The 23,276-nt window shown below is 43.0% G+C and overlaps 1 protein-coding gene across 1 annotated transcript in view; it reads left to right on the forward strand.

The window, feature by feature from the left end:
* IQCH (IQ motif containing H) overlaps positions 1–23,276 on the forward strand; it is a gene marked incomplete at its 5' end in the record, with an annotated part of 60,717 nt that overhangs the window by 35,147 nt on the left and 2,294 nt on the right. The window contains 5 exons of the mRNA XM_009867445.1: positions 8,900–9,020; positions 10,609–10,895; positions 17,371–17,538; positions 20,296–20,421; positions 21,603–21,664. Coding sequence (XP_009865747.1) covers positions 8,900–9,020; positions 10,609–10,895; positions 17,371–17,538; positions 20,296–20,421; positions 21,603–21,664 — 764 coding nt within the window. The remainder of the gene's footprint in view (positions 1–8,899; positions 9,021–10,608; positions 10,896–17,370; positions 17,539–20,295; positions 20,422–21,602; positions 21,665–23,276) is intronic.

Raw genomic sequence — 23,276 nt, forward strand, 5'->3', positions numbered from 1 at the left:
GAAGGGACCCGCAGGGAGGCTGGGGAGGGACTTTTGACAAGAGTGTCCAGTGACAGGACAAGGGGAAATGGGTTTAAATTGAAGGAGAATGGGTTTAGATTGGATCTTGGGAAGAAATTCTTCAGTGTGAGGGTGGCCAGACTCTGGAACAGATTGCCCAGAGAGGCTGTGGCTGCCCCCTCCCTGGAGGTGTTCAAGGCCAGGTTGGGTGAGGCCTTGAGCAACCTGGGCTGGTTAAAGGCGTCCCTGCCCACGGCAGGGGGGTTGGGTTAGATGATCTCGAAGGTCCCTTCCAACCTAAGACATTCTAGGTTTTACATGGAGCTTTGATGCAACCAGGAACCAACCCATTAGAAGCCCTTAAACATCACCATTTTTTGGAAGTTGGAAAGTACACCCAGGATAACGTATTTGATCTCATTTCCTAGAGGCAGCAGGAAAACTCCCAGAAATCCAGACCAGTATTCAAGCGGGCTTTGGCAAAGCGTGAAGCTCACTGCCATTTTGAACGTCTCGTTTGAACATGCATGCTCAAATTTTTCTGCCTTCTGAGTTAGCCCTCCTTTTGTAGAAAGGGAGACCTTTTTTGTGTATAATGAATTGCAGCCTCCACTGAGTACTGCCATTGAGAACAGAGGATAAAAATCATCCTTTGTTAAGGAATACCGTCGTAATGATACACATTTAAACATCAAAGCATTAGTTTATGAGCACAGGCATGCTTTAATGTCCTATTACAGTATGGAGACCTGTTTCTTTTGATAATGAAGACATTGTGTCATCGGCGTAGGCTGCCACATACAAAACGTATGCTGGCAGGTTATTAAAAAATTCAGCTTCTTGATGAAAGACTATCCTGCAGGCTAAGAGTACTGTGAAAAGACTCTCCATTCTGGTAGAATTATTAGAAATGAGAATATGACTGTAAGCAGTAAATTATGTTAATACTTACAAATAGCATCATTTGCATAGCAGTTTAAGACAGGATACCCGGATTTTCCTCATTGGTATGTAGTAGGCAACAGATTAAAAATAATGTAGTTTCTGAGTTTGAACCGTGTAAAAATCTATATTCCATCTGAAAACGAGACTGATTTTAGGTTCCTCATTTCAAACGTAACAGTGGGCAAACAAAGATGCAGGACGAGATTATCGCTGTCTTTTACCTTGCTAACTTAACGCAGCATCTGAGTTATCTGAACAATTATTTTGCTACTGCATAAAGGGTAGAATTCGCAAACTGTGCTGAATGTCTCTGTATGGCCGTCATCCCGCTGTGCACGGCTGAAGTGTCAGCTTCTGAAAAATTTCATCCTGAGGCCCGGATTCTAATGCTGTTCAATATCAAGAGAGCTGCTTGTCACATTCTCCAGTGCAAAAAAAGTAAGTCAGGATCTGGCCCCAGTTACGTGCAAAAAGATCAGTAATTACTGAGACACCTTAGGAGTTCAATTGTATCTTGCAATGGAAATGACAGTTGTAGGGAGCAAATAAACGTGCAGATTTTTACTGGCTTCACGTGCGTAGGTAAGACATGTGTGCTGTGTGAAATGGTCTTATGCCATTCTATCATGATTTTCCAACCTATTTTCTGTACTAATTCAAGCTTCAATAAGCCCATGTATAGCAAAAAAAAATGTGGTTCTGCTTCTACTAGAGTCAGCAAAGAACAGTAGGACAATTGCACGAAGGCCTGTTTGTAACATCTAGGGAAAGATCTCCTAGTACGTAATAGTGTGTGGTATTGCCAGGTACGCTGGGAAGGCAGGCATCTCCCTCCTGTTGAAAGTCAACGGTTCGGTTTTGGAAAATCTCACCTACACTTACATGGACACTAACTGGGAGGCTGTATAAATTCATGGAAGAGAAAACTATTATCGCTGCCGCAGTCCCTGTCTTAGAAGGATTCTGAGCTGTGAATTGTTGGAGGCCGGGAGAGTACCTGGGGAACGGAGATGCTCGCTGTTTTCACACTTGCCTGGACATCCCCTTGTGACTGCTGACAAGGTTCAGGGCTAAGCAGACCTTGTACAGCCGTACTTTCATGACCTTGAGGAAAGATGCTCAGCTGCCTGCTCAGAATTCACACTGAAGACTGGTGGAGGAGTGGTCTGCAAAGTGTATTTGGGCCTTTTTTCTGCCCTTGAACAGATGCTGGGCTGTCAAAATCTGCGCTGGCTCCTGGTCTCTGACCCCAAACCTTGTGACTCCGAGTGCCACCTCAAACTCTCAGAACACTTGCAGTCCTCTTCCCTCTTCAGAGAAAGGTAACATCTTCCTGTCAGGGTTGCTTTTTTTGTTTTTCTGACAGTCTTCCTTTTATATAAAATAATACAGGTCCTGCAGAGATCCCATCCTCTTGTATAACTAGAAAACTCTAAATAGTATCTAAATCACTCTTTTAAACTACTAGTCAAATTAATTTTAGAATTATCTTTTATTACACTGTGACTCTTAATTAACCACCAGGACCAGCAACATGATGTGAGTTTACCTAGCAGCAATCCGAAAGGTGATGAAGATCAGACTGAAGACCAAAAAAAAAAAAAAAAAAGAGCTAAGTGTGGGGATAAAGAAGAAAAGAGCTGAAAATACAAGAATGGAACATGACTCAGAAAAAAAGCAGCACATCCTCTCTCAAGAAGCCCTTATAATTGGCCATAGCTACACAACCATTCCAGAACTTTCTATTAGATATCTCTTGTAGAAGAAAAAAGCTATTTAGTACACGTGGGCACCTGACATTAGAGTGTTTGGATCTCTTTGCCTCCAGTTGTGTCACAGTATTTTGGCATAGTTTCTTTTCCTTCTAGACTATATCTTGGTTAATTCATGAAAATGCATAAGAGGATATCAAAAGACGACAAATCCAGAAAACCCAACTTGCAGTCTTGAGTTGCACAAAGCAATACTCAGATGCTGCTTGCAGGATTTTGCATGGATTGTTATTGGAAAATTACAGTTTTGAAGGCCAAGATAAAACGATGAAAAATGATGCCCGTTCCATTAAGTCCCGTAGTAAGTAATAGATAAACTTTGTGATTATCTGAAAATCAAGAATAGTTGTGAGATTTTTAACTGGTTCTGTGAATTGCATTTACTGTAAGAAACCTTAAGCTTACGTAGCACTTCTTGTTTCTTTACTGAAGCAAGGATTTCGGAGCAAAGAGCAGACATTTCTAAATGAGTTGAATTAAAAACAGCCGTAACGGTGTATTTTTGAAACATGGCATTGCCAGGACGTCCTCGTTTCTAACCGTCTTTAAACACTTTAAAACTTCCTAAACGTGCTTTTTTCCCTTCTGCTGCCCGTTCTCGTTCTCCCCACCTTGATCCCCTTCGGTGACGCTCTCAGCCTTGTTCTAGGGTGTCGTTACAAATATTAATGAGATGGAAATAAACTGTAAGCGATCAAATTGGTCTTAGCGGAACACCGAAAGGCTCTGATGGGGTTCTTGAGCAAGTTGTCTTTGCTGCTGCATTAAGGTACAGCTGCAGGTGTGGTATTCTTTTCAGCCTGAAGAGGGCCAGAAACTCTGACAGAGGCACAGAGGACGCATTTACAGCACTAATTAATTTTAAAATTTCTTCAAACCGACGTGATGTTTAATAGCAAAAGAGGAAGAACCCGAAGGCTTAAGAAATAAATGGATTTACCTACAAAGGAATAGAGCTGCAGGTCGTTTCCTTGTACGGGCAGTGCTCTGTCAGCAAGATATCCTAAATACTTTAAATATTTGCTGCGTCTGCACAGTCCGTAGCGCTCAGTTTATTAATATATCTGCGTATCTGCCCTGGCGATGTTTCAGGTGAGCCTCAACTCTTAAGTAAAATGAAGGCCGCTAATTGTATCCCGTGGTTAAATTAAAGCCATGATATCCCTTCCTAAGACCTGCAATAATCAGATATGCAAGCTGTTGGTTTGTATGTCCTATTGATTTAATATGCTTCTAATCAGTACATAAAGCTATAGGCCTGCAGTGTTAATTTTTCATATGCTTACAAAGTACCCTTTGATTTTCTGTCACGCGTTAATTACAGCGTTTTGCCATTAAATAGGAAGCTTTGTGTAAACTAATTACTAGGTAATCATTGTCTACCGCAAGCGTGCTGTTTGTACCTTTTATTTTATTCTAAAAATGCACAGATCTCGCAGTCTGGAACCACTATACCTTCCAGCCATTAGCTCTCACTAATTCATAGCATTATTGTGTTAAGATTGTAGGAGTTGTAATTGTTGTGGTATCAGTGCTGTTAATTACCGGAGTAAACAGTTGAAATGGTGCCAAGGTCTATTGTACAAGGCAGAGGAAAGGAGGTTTAAATGTTACTTCCACCATCTGGGGACTGGAGGAGAGGCAAATGCTAGAAAACAGCAGTGAGGCAATATCCGAACTTCAGCTCCAGGGTTTGAGGCCATATGGATCCAGAATATTTTGAATCAATTGAATTTAAGTGCCAGTTTGTAGCAATAACAGCCGGGAAGGAGAAGATAAAGCAAGAGCACTGAAGAAATCTGAAATCCGTTAATGTTATCGCACCCAATAAAGAGGCTGCTTGGATTATTTTAAAAATGTTTGTTTTGCTGAAATCCAAAAAGTAACACCCAGGCAACTCTAAGAATAAAAGGAGTTTAACTGTGCGTTGTTGGCGAAATACAATGCAGGTTTTGTCTGACAGTTCCGTTAGCACTGCAGCTCAGCAATTCCGATAAAATTCCTGGGAAGTGGCTGCGGCTTATCCCTAGGATGTCTTTTTCTCCTTTTTGAAATCATGCTTTTGGAATTCATTAGGATTCTTTCTTTAGACATACAAGCCAGAAAGGAAAGCAAGTGAACAAAATGTTTAGGGAGCGAAATAGAGAAAAATAAATCAATTAGGAAAACATTGTTAACCTGAATTGTTTGTGCATTTGCAGAGATCTCATTAAAATACTGAAAAGATGCAGTCAAATATTACTAATTTCATTTTGTGTGAGGATTAACATCCCAATGTCCTGAATTTACAAATGCAACATTTGAAACAAGCGTCCGATTTTTAAGAGAGACGCTTTTGAAGACGATGACAATCACACTTAAGTTTTCTTCGCTCTGAAGGTAGATGGGGGGAACCTTGAAAAACAAAGGCTGCAGCCTCGCAGCAGACGTACCTTTAAGCATAAAATGGGAATGCATGGCAAGTAAGAAGATTTTTGGATTAAAAAAAGCAAACCGTTTAAAAAACTGGCCTAATCTCAAATTATCACACCATGCATCAATATGCAGAATTATTTGACAAGCTCCTACTGCTTTCAAGATCCTCTTTCTGTCTGATTTTTTGGTAACACGGGCTGCAGTGATTTGATATTCGATTTCCCCGCGTATCTTGTTTTCCAAGATGACATCTACGAGAAGGGACCTCGCAGCATATTGCTGCTGCCACTTTCAGGAGCGTTCAGAGGAAATAGAAAGGATCTCTCTTTCTAAACAATCCTGGTTTATTTATTTTTTATTGGTCTGTTCGCAGATGTTGAAGTAGTTCGGGGCACAATGTAAACATGTGCTTTTCCATGGAAATAGCAAAATATACAATGAAACAAGCAATTGGGAGGAGTGGGTTTTGGGGTGTTTTTTTTCAGACTAGGCCAGTGGGGGAGTTTTCTTTCTTTTTTTTTTTGTGTGTGTGTGTGTGTAAGTAGTTGAATTTAGAATTAAAAGAAGTGCTTGATCTTTACATGGTGAAATCCTCAGCCTGCAGAGCGACAGCATGAGCCAGAAGAGAAAACCATGGCCCCATGTGGTGTGAAAAAAGGAACAGCAGTTTAAGTGCTGGAAAGTTGAAAGAGAACTAACCTTCTTGTTCTTGTAGTCGAGGGAAGTGGCTGTTTTGTGCTTTTGTATCGAAGCGTAGCATATGTGCCTCCGCTTGACAAAAAGCCTCTCGAGCCGAAGCAACCTCAGTCCTGTGTGCTGATCCAAAGCGAAGGCCGTGATAATGAGGGGCCGGGCTCTCAGGAAGCAGCGAGCAGATAATACGCCATAAGTGGAGAATTCTGCGCGCCGTTCTCGCCGTCCTACTTAATGCAAGTCGCAGCCCCGGTGAATCGCTTGCCATACAGCTGAAATGGGCCATTAGCTATCAGGGAAAATTGTCTTTGCGGCTTTCAGCAGATGGAGCAAATATTTTACAAAGCAATTTTACATACGAAAAACATTTGTGTTACTTGGTAATGATGGCTGTTTTACATGATGTCGTCTTCTATCAGGACATACTTTTCCAGCTCGTGGAAGACAAAATTGGCGCTCTCTTAATTTTGAAATTTGCAGTTCACAATTAAATGCCCAGGCTTTAAATCAGGTTGCAGACTTCAAGCAGATAGGGTGTGTGGTGTATGGCTTCCAAAACCATTTCCATTTTCCTCTCAAATGGTTTTGTTCAGTGCAGGAGATCGTGGTTCTGGCCAGCGTGCACCTGCCTGACGTAGAAAAAAAGAGTCAAATCGGTTTAATTTGCAAAATAGGAAATAACGCGAGCTATTTGGACAGTCAGACAGCAGTCACTGGTCTCTTCCAACATAACCACATTTGCTGGTGGTGCTGAGAACAAGAGAATAAGCTGGGCTGGACCAATTCCCGTCGAGGCAGCTGGAATAAGTTATCGCAGCTCCACTGATCGCAACATAAAGGATATAGAGTATAAATGGTATGAATTGTCGCAGTGCCGCTGAAGTGGCATAAATTGCTGTAGCTTCATTGACTTCGGCGGAGATGTGGCGGTTTGTATCGCTGAGGATCTCTCTGTTGAGTTTATTCTTCTCTGGCCCAGTCAGCTTTACTTACTCAGAGTTACTTTCTTCACTCTATTTGCTTGCAAGGTCTAAATAAATTCCTTCCAATCTGATTTTTAGCTAAAAAGCCCCAGGTCTTTCTCATGCATTCTGCTCTGGAGCCTCTTTCTGTCCCCAGGTCTTTCTTCCTATTTCGAAGTCTTTTTCTTCCTCCTATTTATTTACTTATCTTCTCAACAGGCTTTTCTTTGCTGACTGCTCTGTCTCGAGTAGATTTCCTACCAATGCCTTCAACACGTGGCACATTTGGTCCTAGTTTTTGTTGCAACCGCCATTCTCAGAAAGCATTTCAAAGCTCAGCTTGCAGGAAGGTGAGAATTTAGTTTTATATTTAGAGGGAGGGAGAAAGGTGACTTTTTTTTTTAATGCTTATTCATTGTTATAAAATGGTGCAAACCAAATTTGGATAAAGATTTTTATTTCGCGCAAACAGTATTTGGGCGGCTACTATTTTTACTGGTACTAAGAAGCACCAGCTTGAAAGATTCGAACAAAGTGCTCCATGTTTCCACTGAGCCTAAGATTCTGAATTGTTTGGGGCCACATCAAGAGATAAAACATTAATAAACTCTGCTGGAGTCACTGTCCAATTTAAATGACATTAGCCTAGTGAGCACTGATCCTTTTTAAAAGCTTTGACTCCCTAAGTGAGTGTTGGATCCAGGCTTGAATTTGCCTACTAAAACTTTGTGTAATCAGGATAATTGCCCGAGATGTTTAAAGTCAACAGTGTACTTTCCTCCTCAGCCCAGATCAGCAGCATTATTTAAGCACCTCAGTATTCTTAAGGTGTTTTTTTCTCCATCTCACGTGAGGTTGAGGCAGCAATTTGTCCCCCTTGCATGGCTGAACAGTTGAGGCACAGACAGAAAGTTACTTCCCTCAAGTCTCACAGGCAGATGGCATTCAGGAACAAGATATATCTAGGTCTCTATACACAAAGTTGATACCTCAGTTGTTGGCTCATCCTCCTCCTCCTCATTTCTGGTAGATAAATCACAGTAAACTGATTTGAAATTTATATTTTTTGTTACGTCGCATCATGCGCTTTATGACAAAGCCCACCTCTTCGAGCTCAATGGTCTGGAAAGATAGATTTTTTTTTTTTTCCCCCTATTCTTAGATGTTAGCCATAAGATATTATCATGTTCCTCTAGAGCTCAAGATAATACGATCGTGGTTTAGGACGTGGCCAGGATCAGAGGACAGTTGGTCATCTTCTGAAGCGTGGGGTGCTGAAGAGAGGGGATGTAAAACAGAAGCCAAGAGACCCAGCGGGGGCAGGCAAATGCTCATGGAGCAGCAAGAAAAGGAGCCTGAAGGGATAGAGTCAGGGTCCCCGCACTCGATATCCTTGCACGTATCTGGGACGTTTCTGACCAGTGAGCGCAGTGCAGTTGGCTTCTGTGTCCAGTGGGGTTCTGTTGTGACGGGGTGCGTGTGGCAGTACAGTAAAGAATTTGAAGCTAGGAAGAAGCTCGTTTACCTCCTATAGTATGACAAAGGAAATTCCACCAAATATAGAGGCACAAACACACTTGTGAATTCCTGTTACTGATTGGAGAGTGTAAAAGGACACCTCCTGTTTTAGGAACACTTGTGGTTAATTGTTCCTCCTTTGTATACATATTTTTATATATATATAACTAAAGGGTGTTTGGGTTGATATAACAGCTTAAACATAGAATCAGTGAAATTATTTCTGGCGTATGTGACTCTTCTGATACATTCAGTTTCAAATTATAAATGATGTAGAAGTTATTGACTGCTGGTATTGATCTCAAAGCAGTTACCAAGTGCTTAGCATTTTCAGTTGCCAGATCAAATTATTGATATAAATTATAATGAAATAGATGCTATGCTGAAGGGGGGGGGGGGGTCTTTCAGAGAAGGACCATGTTCAATAGGAGGAAAGTAGAAAAATTAAAAAAGGCTTCCTGACTGTGGGTAAACAGTAACCACATTTTTTGTTGTTGTTGTTTCCTGTTGGAGGCCTGGTTTTTAATCACCCCACAAGCAGTTTTCATTTCTGTAGTAAAATTGCTTGTGGTTCTATTTAATTTGTTTCTGCAGGAGCCAGCTTTGGTGAAGATCTCCCAGGAGCTGCCGGGCCTTTTAGCACAGCACGTACAGCCAGTCAATGAGAAACGATTCCCTACATGGGAAAAATTCCTCCAAACATTTCTTAGTCAAGGTAAATAAGACTGCAAAGTCGCTGTTAAGTGTTATAAGGAGTAATTATACCACATTGTATGCCATATTCTAGTTAATCTTGGGCCCATTTAAATATTTATCTCCTTTTGTTTCTCCATTCTGCTTCAAATGTTCATTTACAAATGAATTATAGGCAACTGTTCTATCACTCATACGTCCTGTGCAAGCTTTTAACCTGTATTAATTCTGGATTACCTTCCTTACATGATTCTGAATCAATAAGCACCAACACCTTAGTCCTGGAGGCTGTCCCATTTGACAGAAGGGCTTTAGGAAATGCTAACATGTGAGCTGGCCCATAGGTAAATGTGAGAATATTTCATTTTCGTTAGGTGTTGGTGAACAAACACCTGCGAGGCTTCCTTTTCCCTCCCACAGGGACTGGGAAGGGAGGAGCTGTCTGTAAACTCTGGGTGCTACACACATACACTGCCCGAAGTCAAGCGTGCTCGTAACATTTAACATCTTGAAGAAGAGCTGAGCGTGCTCCCTAGTTTTTGCCTCCTACCAGAGGAAGGTGAACAAGCTCCAGTCCGATAGCTGCGTAGTTTTGTGTGCATGGTGGGGCTTCCTGCATTAAACCCAGTCGTGGCACCTCTGGATCGAAGCTGGCCAGGACCCAACTGGCCTCGAGCTCAGACGTGAACCCGAGTCCATCTGTAAGAGGCAGCACAGATAAAACCTGTGTCTAACCACTGCCAGGGGCTTCTCACAGGCATGTTAACATCCTATATGTGTGCCACATTTTGGGTGGGAAAGGGGTTTGTGGCTGGGTCGAAAATTTCTGTGATGATTCTGCCCTGCTATCATTCTGTGTCCTATATAATGGTTATAGACATTTAATGCATAACTTTATCTGGGGAAGAGACGAGGTTGGTTCAAAGCTTTGCGAGTACTTTTTTGGAAAAATAATGGCAGTTAATATATATAGTACCATTTTTTATCATGTGATAGTTTATCCTAACTGACTTACGATGATATAGGCAGCAAAAAAGCAAATCCAGAATGCCAAGCAGATTTCTTTGTGATTTTCCTATGGAAAACCATGCTCCAAGTTGTCATCTACACCCCAAGCTGCTCATGTGGACGAACACCAAAAGGCAGGCGGTACATCTCAGACCATCCCATGGCTGGGAATCTCCAAGATTAGTTCATAGCAGGAGATACCAATCCCCAACAGCCCCAACATTGCTTTTTGTTGCTCTTCTAGGCCTGGCATTCAGCTGGGCTGTAAGGCAGCCCAGGATTTATTCGTATCGCCCGAGAGGATCTTTCTCCTGTCAGACGTGATATATCCCCTTCAGAACTGTCTGCAAAGCACTGCAGTTGAAAAGGACTGGTTGAACTGTACGGTGCTGTGCTAGATGGCGTATCTTCTTTGTCTTCTAAGAGATCCGTGGGTTCTAGCTCTCCTGCTCGCATTACGTTAATTTACTCGCTCTTTCCATAGCAGCCCTCCCTGCAAAGTCTGAGCACAATAGGAGCCGGATGGTTTCATTCTGTGCACTCTGAAGAGCATCACATGTGAATTTGATTACTGGCGTAACGGCTAATTCATTTCTTACTAGGTGGTGTGATAGAAGCCTTCCCGTTCTCAGAAAATGTCACAAACCTTACAGTGGATGTGCTGATAGAGCCCACAGGCGAGATAAAAATCGTGTCGTCTGGAGACCAGCTCCACGCCGACGGGCCTTTGCGATCATCTGGCACTACCATTCCACAGCGTTCTGTTGACCCAGCAGTTCTTCGTTCACTCTGCTCGAAAATTGGAGAAACCTGTAAATCTGAAGGAGTGCTTGGTTACTTCTCCGTTGATTTCGTGACTTTCGTCCATCCCCAAACGATGGAGCAGCAGGTGAGTGGGGCAGATACGTTACTTCAGGCTGTCCCCCTGAGATCAAGAAATGCCCACTTTCCTACTTGATTCCAAAAGGTACCAGGAGAAAGCTTTGCCCTTTTCCACAAACTTTATTTCTAAGCCATGAGGCATGTGGCGGGAGGTGAGGCGTGGGTTATTCTAAAAAACACCAAACAACCCAACCCATAAAATTTAAACCTGATCTGCCTGGTGGACCTGAGGGACCTTTTTCATCAGCCTAAAGAGATTCAAACCAACACAGCCTGTGTGGTTGCCGAGTGTTAAGAAAAGTGTCTTTTAATTTCTTCTAATGACTTGGTTTTCCCCTAAAATAAGTGCATTCTGCATTAAGCTGGTAATTACAGACGATGCTCTTATGGCTAATAAGTTTAGGTGATTTTAGTTTCAAAATGTTCTGAATCTCTTGTATTTTGCTCTGTAAATATAATTACAGGGCCTATTGTACTCTTTTGAGTGTCTGCAAGAATGCAGATCTGAGGTTTTAGGATGGCTCCAAGGAAGAGGAGGACACTGACAATTTCTAATAGAAAATGGGATGGTAGCGATGAACAATTTGCTTTATGTTGGAATGGCTAATTCAAGTGGAGAGAGGTAATGGAAAGCAGTGGCCTTATGTTTGAAGACTGAAGAAAATGAGCTCATTTTTGAAGAACATAAAATGGGCACTGCTAGCGATGAATAGTATTGCTGAGCTTACTAGGTACAACTATACAAATTCAAAATTAGCACACGGATACAGATGCCGACTGAAGATCTCAGCGCTGAGTCTCAATTATTTCTTGTATTTCCAATGAATCCCCTTGTCCTTTGCTCTTTAGCCATTGTTGTCTTCTCCCAACCTGCATCAGGACCCTCAGCAGTTCAGCACTTGGCTCTACAAGGGAACGTGTCTGTGTCTGGTGCGCTGGGCTGGGCAGCGTGGGTGGGTTTGCGGAAGGTGCCGTGGGCGCTTGGATCCATGCGGGTGCCCGCTTCTCCTCGGCGTCTGCACGTCACCGCTTGTACAGTGTGAGCAAAGGCTTTGAACACACGGCTTGTCTTTAAAACCAAGGAGGTAGCATACGGTATCTATTGGCAAAAGCTGGTTCTTTGGCAGTGCTGTGATAATTTATATTCACTTTTAAGCTCAGAGAAGGTTTCAAGTCAGGCTTGTGGTGACCGGTAGCACCGTGGGGTGACTGTGGTAATGCAGAGGACGGGACTGACGCCAGCTCGGAAGTGCAGATCGTGGTTACGTCCGACTCCCAGAAGGTATCTGGACAGGCGCTGCCAGCAGAACTGCGGATAAGCCGCATCGGACAACTTCCATATCAAGTTGATAAAAAGATTAAGGGATGACATTCTCGCCCACGGAAGTCAAGGGGCAGGTTGTCAATTGCTTCGCTCAAGGCCGGAGTTCACCGAAACGCAGAAATGCTTCCTGGGTTATTAAGGTTGTGCCACTGCTGACATGAACAAGGATGTATTAAACCAGCGTTTCTGGTGGCTTCTTCCTGTCTGTCCTGTCTTGGTTTTACTTCCTTGTTTCCAGTTGGTTCTACCTTAATATTTCCTCTGTTTGTCAACATGTACCACAACTTTAACATTATTTAAGCGCAGGTTTTTAAATTTAACTAGATGTAGAGGCAATTAATGGTGCCATCTGTCCTGGGAGAGAGAGATTACACAAAAGATTATATTCCTGAAAGCACTATTTTTTTGGCAAACAAGCAATCCTATTAGACTCTCAGAACATTTGCTCACTAATTGTAGAAGTTCCCACTTTAATGCAGTAGCTGAAAGGCTCAGATACATTCCCTGGAAGTACAATATACTTAGGCATGCTTTCAAAGTTATATTTTGCAGAAAATATCAACTGATACATGATATTTTTGGTAAACCTCAAAATTAAATATACCGTTGAACATCTGTTACCAATAGAGTCTGAGTATTTAAATACGTAAAAAAATCCCTGAAATGTTCATGAAGTTACAGCTACATAAATACAACTCTTTAAGAAATGTAAAGGGCCAAATAAGTGAAAACACATTTGTGCCTCTGCGGACTGAGCAGCTGTGTGCTGCAATCCCCGTCTTCACACCTGCTTCCCCTGCGCTCTCACGCGAAGGCGAATTCGGAGCAAAGAAATCCAGGTACTTGGAGTTTCAGGCTCTTCATCTGAAAGCCTTTAAAAATCTACACGTCGTAAGCATCAACTTAATTTTGATATGAACTATGGGGTGTTGCTTATAAAGGTTGCTACTGTGGTCGGCGAGTCTTTTCCTTCAGTGTGCTTTTGTCATGTCGCTGCGCTCCTTTGGTGCGCGAGTAGCAAAGAGACTTTGTGATGGACAAGGAGCAATGCGTGTCTGTCAAACACACGGGTCAACGAGAAGCCAGAGCGAACACAGAAATGGGAAAATAATCTCCGCTTGGGTCACTGGAGAGCTTTGCGCCCGTCACAGGCACTTTACTCTCTTGCAGTTCTTGCAGTCCAGGAGGGCTGCTGTCCCGGAGGAGCTGGGTGATGCTGTAACCACTTGGATATAAGAACATATATACAGCCTCGTGTTTACACCGGCCTGTCCATGTGCTTCTACTCGGTAACGAAGCTTCTCCCAGCTGCCTTTCCCTCATCCTCACAGAGGAGCTTTTCAGTCGGTCACTACGTGTGCAGCCCTAGCTGGTCCGTTTGCCACCCCTTTTCCATACTGCAAGTAAGTCAGAGATGTCTACGGCTTGCGTTGTCCTCCATCTACACGTAGCTCTTAATTATTAAAACTGACGGTAGACCTGGCGGAGCTGCAGTTTGGAAGCATCTGTGATTTGCTCCCGAGGGAAAGGGAGATGGAGACGCACTGTTTTCAGCGTCCTGGGATGGAAAAAGTGGAGGAGAAGAATTAGGTGTATAACTTGGACCGAATTGCTACTGATTCCCACTCCATTTTTCCAGGACTGATCTTTAAGAGCAAGGCCTTGACCCTTGGAAGGGAAGTCCTGCACAGAATCGACTGAATGCTGCCCGGATCCCAGCTTGCCAAGGAGCTGCACCTCAATAAGTCCGTTTAATTGAGCGTGACTGCTTGAACACATAAACTTCCTTACATCCCTAGATGCGTGGGCAGATAATTTGGAGAAGTGGGGTCACAAGTCACCTTTTTCATCAGTCTGACAACTTACACGGCCCCCGCCTTTTGCAGCAGGAGTGACAGAAATTGTTCAGTTTGGGCACAAAGGATAAGGTGAGGCAGAAACGTGCCAAAAAGACAGCTACAGAGCTCGGAGGGTTTAGGTGGGTTTTCTCCCTCCGTTTCAGTCCAGTGGCTTAAAAACACTCCGAGGAGGACGGCATCAGCCCTGCAGGCAGGGTTGGGGTTAGGAGGAGCAGAGCACAGCTGACCCTGGAGCCCATCGATCCGCTCTGGTGTTACAGTGCAGCTGACACGTTCAAACTCTCGGTTGAAAATAATACAGAGAAAATGCTACGTTCTGCTTGGAGCATGTAGCACAGCCAAAAGGTGAGACTTACTCCAGGCAGAATGTAGCATTTTCTCTGTATTATTTTCAAACAAGAGGCATGGGGTTTTTTTCATTAACCATCTTCCACTCTTATATTCAGCAGGGTAGAGGTTAGGGCCAATTCCAGGGCCCTAAAAGTTAAATTTTGGAACCAGCACCAGGCCATCCCAGCAGCTGCCACGAGATGGCAGCCAGATAAGATCCTGTCTGCCAAGGCTGCTGAAAGAATCAATTCTGTTGCGAATTTCAAAAGTCATAAAAGAAGCTCTCTTTTCAGTGCCCACGTTAATATTTTACTAATTGGCATTTTTATGGTGTCATTCAGCTGCTTCTTTAAAAATACCAAGTGTGCTCTTTGGAGTAACGCAGACATCAATACTAGATGCAGATAAGAGAGTTAAAGCGGAGAAAGCAAAGCGATAATTTGGTAACTCTTTAAGAATTTATGTTTCCTTCTCAAGCTTACGTTTTAAAGCTGAAGCGCTTTTATGGCAACTGTAAAGAATTACACTATAATTGTGACTTTATTCACTCGAGCTGATTTTCCCGTGGAGCGCCGGCTCGTTAGCCGTGCACGCGGAAGGCGCGCGGCTCCTGGCAGCGCGTGGCAGCCTGTGCAAAAGGGAACGATTCCAGGCTCCGTCATATTTCCTTGGACAAACAGCCAGTAGGTCTTGCAGCGTGTATTTCTAATTTTTTTACAGTGGTAGGATGCTGGAAAGTCCTAATCTGTGTTTTGCTTAGATTCATCTAAAACCATTCTTAAGACTATCTAAAATCTTAACCACTGACTTTATATATAAATATTAATTCTAAGTCATAATAAAACCCCAAATCTGGTTTTCTTTGAACTTCTATTTGCTCTTTGAAAATAAAATATCAGTTCTAGACTTGACAAGTGAGCTCTTCCAGTTTAATTTCCGAACATGTAAGTGTCCTGAAAGTCCCCAGATCTCAGGTGAAAGTTCCTTATGCTGTGCTAATTTGCCAGCAATCCCATCAGGATGTGTCTGTAACGTCTCTGAAGTCTGTACACATTGCATTATAGACTATGGAATAATAATAGGAATAATAATAGTAAGAATAATAATAGCAGGAATAATAAATAATAATAATACCACCACAAAAACGCCACATCTCAGATTTTCAAGGCATTCTAGAAGATTTTGACACCGATTTTGGATTATTTGGATGGAAAACTTGTTGCCATCCAGTGGTTATTACTAGAGAGCTGAACCTAAATGAACTTTCTGGCCTGGCAAGAGCAGAACAGCCCCAGCTAATAAGTAGGTCTGACGTTTGTTCTGCTTGAGCTCGGAGCCCTGCGGAGCTGTTAAACTGCTTTTTGAAGATTTTGTGCCACAAAGGTAGGGTTGGGTTGGTGTTTCTAAGAAACATTTCAATTTGGTTTGGGTGCTTTTCTTTTGTTTTTAACAGACTGCAGCTACTATTCCATGTTCTGAGACCTTTAACTGATTTCAGTAGGCTTGCATTTCTGCGTGGAGGTTTGGTTTTTTTTCCAGCCCCTGTCTGCCACAGGTAGAAATGTCCCCCTCTGCTGGTTTTACTGGGGGGATGCTCCTCCCTTGGAACTGGGAACCTTGCTGGGAAGCGGTGTTCCTAGCTCCACTGTAACGCCAGGCATTGCTGGAAACCGTGCTAAGAGCTGTTCTTCGCTGCTTCAGTACTTTCTCTTTAGGGCTCTGCCCCTCTGAAAATCTAAAATCCAACTCGAAGAAAATTCGAGGCATGTTGGCTGTTACTGATTTGTGGATAATATTTATGGAAATTAACGTAAGCCTTCTACGGTGCGTGTAGTTTATAATTACTGTCCAGCTCTTTGAAAAGGTTAGCACGTACTGGAAAAGTACAAATCGATGTGAAAGTCCCTGCCTTGCAGAAGTGATGATAAAGAATAAATTATTAAAGAAAATTAAGCATTATAATTGGGGAATATTCCTCTATTACTAAGTAAGCCCAGCCATTAGCGCCCGATTTGCATTTTATACTATGCAGCAGGAAAAGTTGACAAATAAGATATTTAATCCAGCAACAGATACTTGGCAGTTAGATATTAACAACTGTTACCGACGTGATTTATTCGCCACTATAAAAAGGGCATTACTATGTGCATATGATTCAGAAATTAACTCCAGTTTACCAAGAGGCCTAGGCTGCCTGACCCCTTAATATCCTTATAATGACGCCATTTACCATTCAAACCCTTATTCAAGTTGTTGCCTGTGAGAGCTGTTTTAAAGGGGTCCACCGCAGGGCAGATATTTGCACGCGCTAACGTTTCTCTCCAGTGTTGTAGGCACAAGCAATTTTTAAGTGGGGAAAACGCCCGGGTAAAGCCACGCTCAGGTGGAGGAGCCTCGCAGAAGTGACCCACGGTGCCCCCCTGGCGCGAACCAGCCTCGCAAACCCGGCCTTTTACGCGCTTTAATGCTCTGAAATCTTCTTGTGGTTTATACAAGGCTGTTGTGATGTCCCGCACACGGGTTGAGGTGGGACATCTTCCCCTGGGCAGCCTTGTGATCTGTTTTCTTGAGTAGTTATGTGAGTTTAATGTTAATTATTCTTCAGCTGAAAAATCCAGGTGGGAAGTGAGTATTTAGAGGATTACCTATTTAATGTGATACAGGCGTTACGGCTGTCGAGCTCATCTCTACTTTTTCTAACTGGTGCTAAAATTGTGGTAGTGCAGGTACCTGTTTCCTCTTCAGCCTTTCAGTTTTCTCTCAGAAGTTACTTTTGAAAATTCCGTTTGGAAGGGGTTTATCTCTGTCAGTGATGCCCCAGCATGAGGAAACTGTAAGTATGCACCCCAACGCACATGAAAATAAAGGTATAGATGTTCCTTTATGCGATTGCTGAGTTTCACCCGTCTGGTTCTGTCTTTTAATTTCTTTTTTTAGTATTTTAATGTACCTGTTTGTGTTTTGATTAGGTATGGGCAACAGACCTTGACCTTCGCTATAGTGACCAGCTGGCCTTGACTCAGCTCCTGTTGTACGTGACAGATGGAAATCTGGATTGTGGCTCCAGCCGCTTTGAGGTGTCTCCTGGCTCAAAGGAAATGAAAAGCCAACCCACGCAGCATGAGGAGACAAAAACTGTAAGTCGCGGTGTGTTTACAAATACAATTATTAACGTAAACTACTAAGAAGTTAAAATCTGTCCTAGATCCCTGTTCTTGAGGAGCTGAATCTGCTCCTTTCAGATTTTAAAATGCTGCTTTCACATTTTACAAGGTTAAGAAAGTAAACAGGACACCATCATTAGAAATGAAAGGAAAGGTTCTGGATGTTTAAGGGTACCTGATACTCATCCTTTGTGCTCAGTAACACTGATGTGTGGTAGTACCTAACTTCTAATTATTTCAGGCAGCTGTAAAAAAAAGAAAAGGTGGCAATGTATGTGTTGCAAGAAAAAGGAAGGAGATGAACGCGCTGCCCTGACTATGGGAGTAGCTTAAAAGCAGTCAAGAAGTCTGAGCCTTCAGCTCACAAGCTCTGCCTGAGGATCAGTTGAAGCACTGAAATTCTACCCCAGCTCTGTACTTTCATGCACAAACTGAGGGTAAGGCAATCACGGGTACATCTGCAGAAGGATCTGAATGCCTAAATCCCTCCCAGCTCTCGAGTTAAACCCGAATCTGAGTTCTCAGAACCTTCACTCAGTTCTGCATCCATCTGACTGTTCAGTATTAACACTCGGTATTAATTATTCAGTGCTCATTGTGGACACAGCCGTTTGAACGGGAAGAAAACCTCACAGCGCCCTAACTGAGGGGAGGACTTGACGATCTCAGAGCTCTTTTCCAGCCTCAATAATTCTGTGATTGGGAGTTCCCGAAGCAGGATTTGTGCTCATACTCCTTCCTGCTCTCTCTGGACCAGACCTGTGAAGCTTGAGGGGGAGAAGCTCCCGTTTGCAACCCCAAGCAAGAGAGCTGAGCCCCCAAGTCCCCCAAGCTCAGTCTTTGTTATATGAGATCAGTCTCGGTGCAGGATTTACCAGAGCTCTGAACCTTGAGACGGTTCCTCTAAAAAGGGAAGAAGGACCTTTAGAAAGACAGAGAAGGGGAGATGTCTGGGTATAGATATTAACCAGACACGGTTTGACACGTTTTGGCAGAAGATTCACAACTCCCTTTTTATTTATTTTTTTTTTCCAAACATAGAGGAGGAATGCAGCATCATTCCAAAAATGTCATGGAGCTATAATTTAGAGGTTAATGAGCTCTTGATCTATTGTTCTTGTCAAGCAACCACTTTTAGTTGGAGAGAAGTAAATTAGATACGATTAGTCCCAGTAGTGCAAGTTTTAGAAATGAAAAGTAATCAAGTAGCAACTTTTTTTAATTAAAATTCTGTCAGGATTAACATAAAGTGTCACTATATCCTTTATTGTTTTTTCTTCTTTCTGTATTTCTGAGGTTTTTATCTCCTTAAGAGTTAACTACAAAAATGTGCTCTCTCCGGAAGGTATCTTTAGGAAAAAAAACACCAAACAAACCAAGAGACAAATGCTCTTACAGCACATGATCTGTAATGAATGATTAAGTAAAACACTTTGTGTAAAATTATGATGTTAATAATGATTCTGTCCCTTTTAATTTATTATATATTCTCAATCCTGGTCGGCTTGATTTTGATAAAATGGAGCAGCCGCCGAGTTTGTGCGACGATTTTATTTTTAGAAATCCTTCTTTGAAAGAACAAATTTCCTAGATACTGCTGCTACTGTAATTATGTACAAAACCAATCACTCATTATAGTTAGGATACATTATCTTCTAGACAGATGAGGCTAAATAAGCAACACATTAATAATTCATACTGCAGTTCATTATGCATGTGTATGCATGCTTTGTAGCTGAAATAAGCACCTCATCAACCTGATGCCAACCCTTAAACAATAGTTCTGTGTTATTGCAGCCACATTCAAGTTTACGCTTGTTAAACTGCTACTTGGATTATTTTATCAAGCATTCATTTATTTGTGGTCCCCTACTGCAGAGAACAGATTTTGGAAGCTCCTTTTTTAAGTTAATGACTTGAGCAATGGGTGTTATTAATTCTCAGAATATTATAAACATGATTAATTTTCAGGCAGAGATGTATTATGTAAGGATTTCAGCTATGTCAACTCAAATGAGTCAATGTCAAAACGAGTATCATTTTCGGAAAAGTGCTGTAAATTACATGCTTCAACGTGCAGTATCCCTGCTCTGAAGGAACAGTCCGGCATTGAAAATGGTATCACAGGAAAACCTCGGTTGAGGAGAACTTCTCTGTTCAGTTCTGCTCCATGCACCACCTCTGCTCTTCTGTCCTAAGCACTGACAGGAACTGAAACTCAGCGGCAGCACCGATTTTATCCATAGTACGAACTCCACTGGCAGGAGCTGTGTAGCTCCTGTGCCCACTCCCTGTGCCGGCTCTCCTCAGAGACTTGCCAGGACAATTACACGTGCTGATGCTGCAGCAGAATGTTCAAAAACTACTGATTTTCCGCTTTGGAATTCGTGCTGTCGAGAAGAGCTGACTCTGGAACAGCAGACGGTTCAGAGGATCCACTCAGAATAATTTCGCAGGGTCGGGTACCCGTGAAGCTGTGAAAATACCAAAATGTGGTTCGTGAAGAGTGATTCTGTTGACCTGATCTATAATACAAGGTTTTACGTTCAGCGTGAGGTGAGGATTTGAAAATCCACTTTCAACACAGACGTTGAGATGAACAGAATTCCTCCGAATGGAGCCTCACTCCACACTTACCCGAGTTCACTGAGGAAAAAGCCGTTTCAATAGTAAATTGTTGGTTTCTGATGCAAACTGGGATGATACAGAATCCTGTGTTGTTTTCTCTAGCCTGGTCCAATAAGCAGCCGGTGTGCAGCAGCGAGCAGTCAGCTGAGGCACTCTGGCCTCTCAGGAATCTGCTATAACGTTCTCCTCCAGATGTGTAAAGCTCGTGGTGTTGGATTCGACCTCCAGGTATGAACGCAAAAGATTGGAAAACGTGATGCTCACTCTGCATAATTGTCACATGCAAATTCTAATACGGTGGAACCACTTAGCGCAATGTAAAGTTTAAGCGTTCTGTTTAGCATAATCTCATGTTTAAGTGTCGTGTTAAAGACACGGCAAGGTGTTGCCCTACGGTGTTGTTGAAGGGGACTCGGTATAAAGCAGAATTGTTTTATTTCAGATTGTTTTCACGATGTGAATTAATGAACTCTGAATTGCGTGAAGGTCTTCAGTAGTTCCCAGCTGCCAGCCAGTGCTGGGAGTTAGATCGATGCTGGAACCAGGTTTTCATGTGGCCATCAAATGGCCCTTTCACACACTGCTGTGCCCGCAAGAGAAGGTGATACCCTCAGAGGGCAAGAGGTCGGGTGATAATGGAGAACAGAAAGGGGAACAAAGACATGAAAACACCGTTTTTGCTAGGAAAGAAAGTGCTTAAGGCTTATGAGCAGAAACGTAAAAGAATGAAATGTAGAAGAGTTTAGAAGATGTCAGGCGAGACAGAAGAGCAGATCGAGATTTTAGATCCTTGAGCACGCTGGGAAATGCAGAGTTCATGGGGCTTCCTCAGTACAAGCCCTCCCCAGGGACGGCACCGCTCAGGAGGCCTCTCACGGTGATGCACAATAACTGTCGCCAGGCACACCTAAAATTGAACCGGTGAGTTTTGCTGCTCTCCAGACTGTCACCGGTATCGGGCCTCTGATGCACCAGAGCAGAAGGTTAATCAAAGTCCCGTGTGTGTCGAAGGTGAACTACGAGTGTTCAGAACAGGAAAACGTAAACATATTTTGGCTGTCTCTTCAATTTAAGTGTGTGTAGGGCTTTTAGGGGTTAACCTGTCTCTTGATACAAATAACTGTGTAAGGAGATAATTTTTAAGATATTTAGGACCACCTCTTCCTGCTTTGGAACAAAAATATTTGCTGATGAGTAGACTCTGCCATATATATTGTATTTATATAAAGTTAATGTATTCTCTGCAGTTAGTTAAAGCAATAAACTGCTTAGAGTGAGCAATAATCCACTACACACAACTGAAAACTAGTCTTTCTTAGACATGCATGTGTGCTTACTGTCCCTCTATATCCCACTTAGGATAATGATCACTACTTTAGGAATAATTGAAGCAACTTTGCCTTTAACAGGAGAAACAGGGAACGGTTTTTATCTTGTATGGAGACGAAAAGCGACACAGATTGGGAATGATGTAAGTACCCCCTGCTAGCTCCAGAGAGCAATAACCAGCTGGGGACACGCTGGATGTGAAGGGCAGAGAAGGGACAACCTGAACACCACGCGCTCACGCTGAGTCACCCATTGTTCCGACTGGCCTTTTCCAAAGTTTTACGGAGGCTTTAAGCGTTGCAGCAATAAACAAAGTGCAGGAATCTGCTTAGATCAAAGCCTGCCTGCTCTGCAGACGAAAGAGCTGCTGCAATTAACTGTGCAAGAGCTACATTCACTGTCGATAGCAATCTAGCTGTGAGAGCACGCAGATTAGCGCAGGCTTACTTTTACAGGCAACATTATTAAAAAGCCAACTGCACGTGATGCAAAGGCGGCTGAAGTCTAACACCTTTTAATATCGTTCTTCGCAAAGTGATCAACAGCAGTCGTGTAACAGCAGACATGGTAGTTTAGTAATTCTCTACACCTCTCCTAAGAAGTCCAAGAAAGCATAATCTGCACAAACACACTATATATTGTCTGAACACCTCTCCTCGGAGAGAATTTATATCAGGTTTACTGCTGAAATAGGACATAGGGATGGAGGGGCTGGGACGGTCTGTTCTCAGCCTGTTCTGTATTCCTTCAATGCTGGAGCTGTTTCATTAATGACCTGGGTAAGAAACCAGCTTCCTCGAGTGCTGGATGTGACTGCAAGTATTTTGGAGGGCAGGAACAGAATTCAAAATGATGCTGACAAGTTGCAGAAACAATATGAAAACAGAATTACGCTCAGCTGAAACGAGGCGCGAGAAATGACGCTGGGAAAGCAGTGACGAGTATGAGGAACAAGTAGCTCTGCAGAAAAGGATCTGCGAGTTACAGCAGCTCACGAACCGCCCGCAAGGCATGATGGTGTGATCTTATGGAAGGTGGTGAACGCTATAACCCAGGAGCCACTGGCAATAATCATTGCATTCCGCTCAGAGGGAGGCGATGAGGATGTTCACAGTTCTAGAAAGCACGACTTAGCTGGCAAGGCTAAAGGGGCTGGGGGCAGGAGGAGGCAGAACTGAGATCTGCTGACAACCTTCAAGGACGTAAAAAGCCTCTGAGGGAAGGAAAAATCTGATTTCCCTGTCCTTGGTAGTAGGACAAGAAGAAGCAAACTTAACTTGCATCAAGAAAGATTCATGCTTAGCCTAAGAAAAAAATTCTGATAGTGAGGGAAGAACTAATTAGATTGTTCAGTGCGGTTGTCACTGACAGCATTTAGTAACAGATGAGACAAAGCTCTGTCAGGATGATATAAGGAGCATTGATCCTGCCCTAGCGCAGGGAATGGACTAAATGAATCCTAAAGATTGGTTCTCGGGCTGCGATTCTCTCGGCCTGCGCTCAGCTCCCTGCGGACGAGGCTGTTGGCAGTACACAAGTGAGGCAGACTGGTTTAAAGCCGAGACCCGGCGCCAGCACGCTGCCCTCACCTGCCGCCACGATGTAGGCAGCTCACGCGCAGGAGCTGTAATGTAAATTTGAAAGAAAATCACTGAGATTGTAAAATAGCTACAGGAGACACTGTAAAAGTGATTTGGGCATCTGAAAATGTGCCTTAAGCTGAACTCTTCCAACAGCCCACTGCTGATGAAAGG

The sequence above is a fragment of the Apaloderma vittatum genome, unplaced genomic scaffold, assembly GCF_000703405.1.
Source record: "Apaloderma vittatum isolate BGI_N311 unplaced genomic scaffold, ASM70340v1 scaffold7634, whole genome shotgun sequence".
In the NCBI taxonomy this organism is placed as follows: Eukaryota; Metazoa; Chordata; class Aves; order Trogoniformes; family Trogonidae; genus Apaloderma; species Apaloderma vittatum.